Source organism: Oratosquilla oratoria, chromosome 2 (assembly GCF_046742065.1).
Source record: "Oratosquilla oratoria isolate Oo_2021 chromosome 2, ASM4674206v1, whole genome shotgun sequence".
NCBI lineage: Eukaryota > Metazoa > Arthropoda > Malacostraca > Stomatopoda > Squillidae > Oratosquilla > Oratosquilla oratoria.
Window position 1 is genome coordinate 9,299,260 of NC_134778.1, and position 7,500 is coordinate 9,306,759.

The 7,500-nt window shown below is 39.9% G+C and overlaps 1 protein-coding gene across 4 annotated transcripts in view; it reads left to right on the plus strand.

The window, feature by feature from the left end:
• LOC143036865 (uncharacterized) overlaps positions 1-7,500 on the plus strand; it is a 108,951-nt gene that overhangs the window by 81,599 nt on the left and 19,852 nt on the right. For all 4 annotated transcript variants that reach the window (XM_076204764.1, XM_076204772.1, XM_076204753.1 and 1 more), the window contains 5 exons: positions 760-968; positions 2,087-2,332; positions 3,058-3,230; positions 4,816-5,035; positions 6,361-6,495. In XM_076204764.1, coding sequence (XP_076060879.1) covers positions 760-968; positions 2,087-2,332; positions 3,058-3,230; positions 4,816-5,035; positions 6,361-6,495 — 983 coding nt within the window. The remainder of the gene's footprint in view (positions 1-759; positions 969-2,086; positions 2,333-3,057; positions 3,231-4,815; positions 5,036-6,360; positions 6,496-7,500) is intronic.

Genomic DNA, 7,500 nt, shown 5'->3' on the forward strand with positions numbered 1-7,500 from the left:
CATATATATATGTATATATATATATATATGTATTGTCTATGTATTCCTATCACTATGTACTTGTTGCACTGAAGATGTAATATACGAAAGCGCTCTGCTTCGTTAGTTTCTTTTTCCAAGTGGTCTACTTTGCATAAGTGAACACACGTACCCGTGTTCTTATTAGCATATATATATGTACACATACATATATATATATATATATATATATATAGATATATATATATATATTTGTATTATGTGCATTATTGAGAAACCTATTTCCTCGAGTGTGCTTGTCTTAGTTTACTTGTTCCTATTGCTCCTTTTTTTTTTACTGGAGACAGACAGACAGACTGATCTCCACTCAAAGTTGCTGATCACTTTCAAATCGTGCTAAGTCTCCTTTTTGCTGACCTTCTTGAATCTGTACTCAATCAGTTCTGTGACTTCAATACTTCAGTACAAGATCATTCCAAAGGATGTAAACCCTGATTATTGACAACCAATTATAAATATCATAGTTCTTTTCTTCAAGCAATTTTTATTATTATATTGATTGATTAGATGATTGATTAATGAATTAGGTAATAGATTTAATCATTCATTTATTTTTTCATTAATTCATTAGTGTTTATTCATTTATTTATTTACTTACGTATCTATTTACTTTTTACCTTTCATTTATTTATTCACTTATTTATTTATTTATTTTTTGTTAATTAATTAATTAATTAATCAATTTACTTTATCTTATATTTACCTATTTTTTCACTGCAGAATGGTCAAAAACTCTTCTGCTTGAAAAGTGGATGACCGATGCAATCCAATGCTGCGAATCTGCAGGGGTCGCCACCCCAGCACTCGCCCTGCAGCTGGCACCCACACCACCCATGGCAACGCCCCCCTCACCGCCCAATGCCATCATCACGCCCCCGCCCATACCATCGGAGACTGAACAGGAAGGCGAAGATGAAGATGAAATATTGGTGAGTTGTTTGGTTGGGGGCCAATGGTCTGGACCATTTTTTTTTTTCCCCAAATGGTTCTTCCCAATTGTGAGGAACAACAGAAAGCTAAGTCTTGATTTACAGTTAGGAAATAATTGTTAAAAGTTCGTTCTAATATCTGAGAATTTGAGGATGCAATTTAATAGAACCTAGAGAGAGGTGTATAACAGTCACGGCCACCACATACTAGATTTACCATACCCATCTTTGTCCACACTGGTCAAAATTTCTTGGATGGTGTTATTAGTTGGAGTTACACTTTGGTGACAAGTGAAACTCAGGTAGAGTAGAGTGGCGATACTTGGAATAAGATAGAAAATGCCATTCCATATACAAGGATTTAGAGCCTTTCCGTGTAACATATGTACAGAAACTCTTGTTACATCAGTCAGTAACAACAATATAGGAAATAATAATTAATTCCTAAGTGACTAACACCTTCAATTAAGGAAGAATACTAATCAAACCGGCCTTAAATCAATTTAAAAAATCTTAGCAAATTTACATATACCAAAGGCTTCTTTCCCCCTTATAAGGGAGGTAGAAAAAAAAAAAAAAAAAAAAAAAAAGGCATAAAAACCACTCCCACTCATTGCATCCATAACATACTCCACTCCCCTCCACCCACTTACCTCCCTCTTATCTTGTCAATGGAAAATATCTTACACTAAATCAAAAGTCCGCTAAAGAGAATTCCGCTAAATTGGGAGTTTACTCTATTTGGGCTCTAAAATGTATTTTTCACTCTACGCTAGAGTTTCTTTATTAAAGAGGAAATTTTCCTGTTGGGGTAATGGTTTCAGTGGCAGAAAAGACCCTGAATTTTCGTACTCATACTGTTAGATTGTTGGTCTTTCTACAAACTTTAATCTACAGATTCTACAGTCCGCATAGTCCATATTACAACACACCTTTTAAAATGTCACAACTTAGATTAACAGTAAAGAAAAATATTTTACCTTTTTTGTGTAGGCCAAACTAAGATAATCTCTGACAATAGGCGAAAAGTGACAAAAAAAAAAAAAAAAAAAAATTGAGGTTACAGTGAACCCTCGTGAGTTGCTTCTGACATGTCACCCTTTTGTCCGTTGTTGCAGTGCCAGATTTGCTACGGCCCCCTAAGGTCGTGGGAATTGATAAGCGCGGGCGAAGGAACCAGAGGCTGCGATCACCAATTCTGCACCTGCTGTTGGGAATCGTACCTCACCATCAAGATTCAGGAAGGAGATGCTCACCACATCCTATGTCCAGCCGTGGATTGCAACATCCTCGTCAATGTGGACTTCATAGAGAAGATGGTCAGCCCGGAGATAGCTCGTCGGTACCTCCAGTTCGACATTCAGGTAACGTTTCTCTCAAGTCCTCCTCCCCTTGCGTAGACGCCACAGTCTGATCGCGACAGTTTGTCACTCAATATTTTCAGTAGTCATACCCTTGTCATTGTGTTTTCTGTACCCTGAGGATGTCTTGATACTCGAAAACGTTCGGTCTGTTGTTGTTGTTCAAGTTCCAATTGTTTCCTACATATTCATAATCACGCGGTCACACACACACACACACACACACACACACACACACACACACACACACACACACACACACACACACACACACACACACACACACACACACACACACACACACGACTCGGTGGCACGGTTGGTAGAGTCCCAAACTGTCACTACGGCGGTCCGGGTTCGAATCCTGCCCAGGGCTGAAAATAATTTCAGTATCGCTGCGCTTCGAGTCGTTACTCCAACTCTCGTGGGCGGGGAGTTGGGTGTGTGTGTGTGCGTGTAAGGTCAAAGCATTACCCATAGATCGGTCGTACGAGCTCTGAGCTCTCTTCCGGGAGGGAAATAGCTGTCGATCATGGGTCCAACACGTGATCCAAAGACCAAGGTGAATCACACACACACACACACACACACACACACACACACACACACACACACACACACACACACACACACACACACACACACACACACACGACGCGCGCACGCCTTGCATGCTAAACATCAGGTTCCTGAGCTTCACGGTTCCCCCTCTACTCTCGTACCTCCAGGCTTTCGTCGAGAGGAACAAGACGATCAAGTGGTGTCCTCTACCGGGCTGCGGACGCGCGGTCAGGTTTCCGGAGGCTGAGCTCGAGACTCAGCCTTTCTACTTTCCCAATACGAAACCGCCGCCCAAGACCTCCCACGCTGTCGACTGCGGCAACGGCCACTTCTTCTGCTGGTAGGTCCTCCCACATCAGTTCACCTCCCGTGTGCGAGCTGGACCAAGATAAGTTTCCTTGTGCTTTGGAAGGGAGATCAGGGTCCTTGTTTGCATATATACACACCCAGACCCACACACATACATACACATACACACATGATGACCATATCTTTTTCCTTGGTGGTTTTTCCGCATATATATATATATATATATATATATATATATATATTTATATATATTTATATTTATATATATATATATGTATATATGTATGTCTGTGTGTGTTTATCCATATATGTATATATATATATATATATATTTGGATGATGGAGAACGTAAACACAGGGGAAGGCTCGGAACCCTAAACACTCTAACGTTTCGTTCGCGTAGAACTTCTTCAGAGAGTGTATGTAGAACTGCAATTTAAGTTTATGTACTAAATCTAATTATCTTTTCGGACACTTGGGAAAGGTCGTTTTTCTGGCGTGCTTTAGAATTAAAATACTAGTTTCTTTAGCTAAATTAATAAACCCTCCTCGATGATTCGATGAATTATTAGTTGAAATATATGCTGATTCAACAATTCTTCTAGTGAATTTATCAAAACCTTTATGTAGCACTTCAGCTTCTCTCCAGTTTGGTAAATGATCGAATTTTTCCGCATGAACTACTAAAGAATTAGATGTCCTATGTGCTTTTATGTCGTTTTTATGTTCATAAATTCTTTTTTCTAATCCTCTTGACGATTCGCCAAAATAAGCCATTTTGGCGAATTGTCAAGAGGATTAGAAAAAAGAATTTATGAACATAAAAACGACATAAAAGCACATAGGACATCTAATTCTTTAGTAGTTCATGCGGAAAAATTCGATCATTTACCAAACTGGAGAGAAGCTGAAGTGCTACATAAAGGTTTTGATAAATTCACTAGAAGAATTGTTGAATCAGCATATATTTCAACTAATAATTCATCGAATCATCGAGGAGGGTTTATTAATTTAGCTAAAGAAACTAGTATTTTAATTCTAAAGCACGCCAGAAAAACGACCTTTCCCAAGTGTCCGAAAAGATAATTAGATTTAGTACATAAACTTAAATTGCAGTTCTACATACACTCTCTGAAGAAGTTCTACGCGAACGAAACGTTAGAGTGTTTAGGGTTCCGAGCCTTCCCCTGTGTTTACGTTCTCCATCATCCAAATAATTTGTCTAAAATACTTATCAATATACATATATATACATATATATATATATATATATATATATATATATACATATATATATATATATATATATACACACACACGTGAGTAATACTTTCTTAATGACATGCCATCTTCTGCCTATGCGCCAGTTTTTCGATACACATCACACTTTTGCTTCTCAGTATTCAAGATAGAGAGCTCTTATACATACTTATGAATATACATGAATATTTACCCTTGTAAACATCATCATCTAACTATAAATGTATGAGCGTAGATATACGTACTGACGCACATTGACATAATATGAATGGCTCCTAAATGTATGAAAACAATAAAGGTTAAAGTCATTTAAACACAGGCATACTAACTCATACCCCCGTCTTCTGAACCTATAGGGAGTGTTTGGGCGAGGCGCACTCTCCCTGTGGGTGCGAGCAGTGGGTGGAATGGCAAGGCAAGGTGGCCGAGGTCAAACCCGAGGAACTGCGGATCAACTCTGGCGAGACTGAGGACGCGGCCAATTTCCTGTGGCTGGTGACGAACTCGAAGCCTTGCCCCAGCTGCCGAAGTCCCATCCAGAAGAACGAGGGCTGTAATCACATGAAGTGCTCCAAGGTAACTTCGAATGTGTACCTATTACCATACTTACAAAGACAAGAGAGACTCACTTTACGGCCATGTTCGAATGGGTACCTATTACCATACAAAGACAAGAGAGACTCACTTTACGGCCATGTTCGAATGTGTACCTATTACCATACTTACAAAGACAAGAGAGACTCACTTTACGGCCATGTTCGAATGTATACCTATTACCATACAAAGACAAGAGAGACTCACTTTACGGCCATGTTCGAATGTGTACCTATTACCATACTTACAAAGACAAGAGAGACTCACTTTACGGCCATGTTCGAATGTGTACCTATTACCACACTTACAAAGACAAGAGAGACTCACTTTACGGCCATGTTCGAATGTGTACCTATTACCACACTTACAAAGACAAGAGAGACTCACTTTACGGCCATGTTCGAATGTGTACCTATTACCACACTTACAAAGACAAGAGAGACTCACTTTACGGCCATGTTCGAATGTGTACCTATTACCACACTTACAAAGACAAGAGAGACTCCTTTACGGCCTTGTTCGAATGTGTACCTATTACCATACTTACAAAGACAAGAGAGACTCACTTTACGGCCATGTTCGAATGTGTACCTATTACCATACTTACAAAGACAAGAGAGACTCACTTTACGGCCTTGTTCGAATGTGTACCTATTACCATACTTACAAAGACAAGAGAGACTTACTTTACGGCCATGTTCGAATGTGTACCTATTACCACACTTACAAAGACAAGATAGACTCACTTTACGGCTATGTTCGAATGTGTACCTATTACCATACTTACAAAGACAAGAGAGACTCATTTTACGGCCATGTTCGAATGTGTACCTATTACCATACTTACAAAGACAAGAGAGACTTACTTTACGGCCATGTTCGAATGTGTACCTATTACCACACTTACAAAGACAAGAGAGACTCACTTTACGGCCATGTCTCGGGCGGACTGGCTGGAAATGTTGTTAATTTCAGACCAAATGAAGCAGGTTAAAGTAGTACTAAAATAGATTTTTTTTTCTGCATAAGGAAATGTCTTTTATGATATTTGCCTGCTTCATTCGACCAGGTACATCCGCTACCAGAATATTAGGCTATCACAAGCAACAATAATAAGTAAATGTGAACAATCCTATAAGATTCTATCTAGCAAACTCCATGGAGCAAATGACTTGCCCTATTCCTTTTTGGGAAGTGCAAATCCGTTGTTTTCACATAATGTATATGCGTCTAGTCCTATAAGTTTCAGGAAAATTAACCACATACAAACGCTCCCTAGTAGGTTACATGCCCGGTTCTTCTTTCAGTGCAAGTTCGACTTTTGTTGGGTTTGCCTCGAGAGCTGGAAAAAGCACTCCTCGGCAACTGGGGGCTACTTCCGCTGCAACCGCTTCGACGCGCAGACTAAAGCTGACGAAAAGCTCGGCGTACTTATGTCAGAGGTATATTTACTTGTAAAGACTATGCAAGTGTGTGTGTGTGTGTGTTTGTGTGTTTGTGTGTGTGTGTGTGTGTGTGTATGTGTGTGTAGCAAGAAACAGCACATCTACAGCAAGGCCGCTTCATTTAATCAGCGACCCCCCCTCTCCATCCTCTCATGCAAAAAAAAAAAAAAAAAAAAAAAAGAAGACGTGGAGAAATCCCTTCGAGCTACATCAAAATATCATTCAAACCTACTCCCTCCTACCCCCAACCCCCACCCACTCCCTTCCATGCATCACAAGATCTATACACAACCCTTCTCCACTCACCCCTATCTTCTGTCTTCTCCCTCCCTTCCTCAACAGACATTCCCCTCTTTCCCAATGCCCCTTTTACCCCATCCATCCATCTCTTCCTTGGTTGCCGTCTCACGTTCACTCCATCTGCCTCTGCCTTCCTCACCTCTTTTACTAATCTTTCTTCACTCATTCTTTCCATGTGTCCAAACCATCCCAATACTCTTGCATCAACCCTATCTCCCAACTCCCTTTCCACCCCCTCTCTCCTACTCACCTCCTTGTTCCTCACTCTATGCAACCTAGTAACCTCTACCATTCTTCTCAGACATTTCATCTCAAACACATTCGAACTCCTTCTCCCTTTCCTTTCTTATGTTCCATGTTTCTTTCCCATACAGTGCTGTCGACACAATCACTCCTTCATACAATCTCCTCTTAGCATTCATTCCCAAATGTCTATTTCTCATTACACTTTTTAATTCCCCAAGGCATTTACTTGCTTCTCTCAATCTATATTCTACCTCCACCTCCACTCCTTCCTTTCCAGCCACATTCGCATCCAAGTAACTAAAGCTATCCACTTCCTCCAGTCTCTCTTAATACTTACTTTCAATTTGCTGCCACAATCTCCCCCCCGTGTACATCTCATCAACTTACATTTACCTACATTTATCTTCAACTTCCTTCTTTCGTACACTTTACCAGATACCGTCACTAATTCCTTTA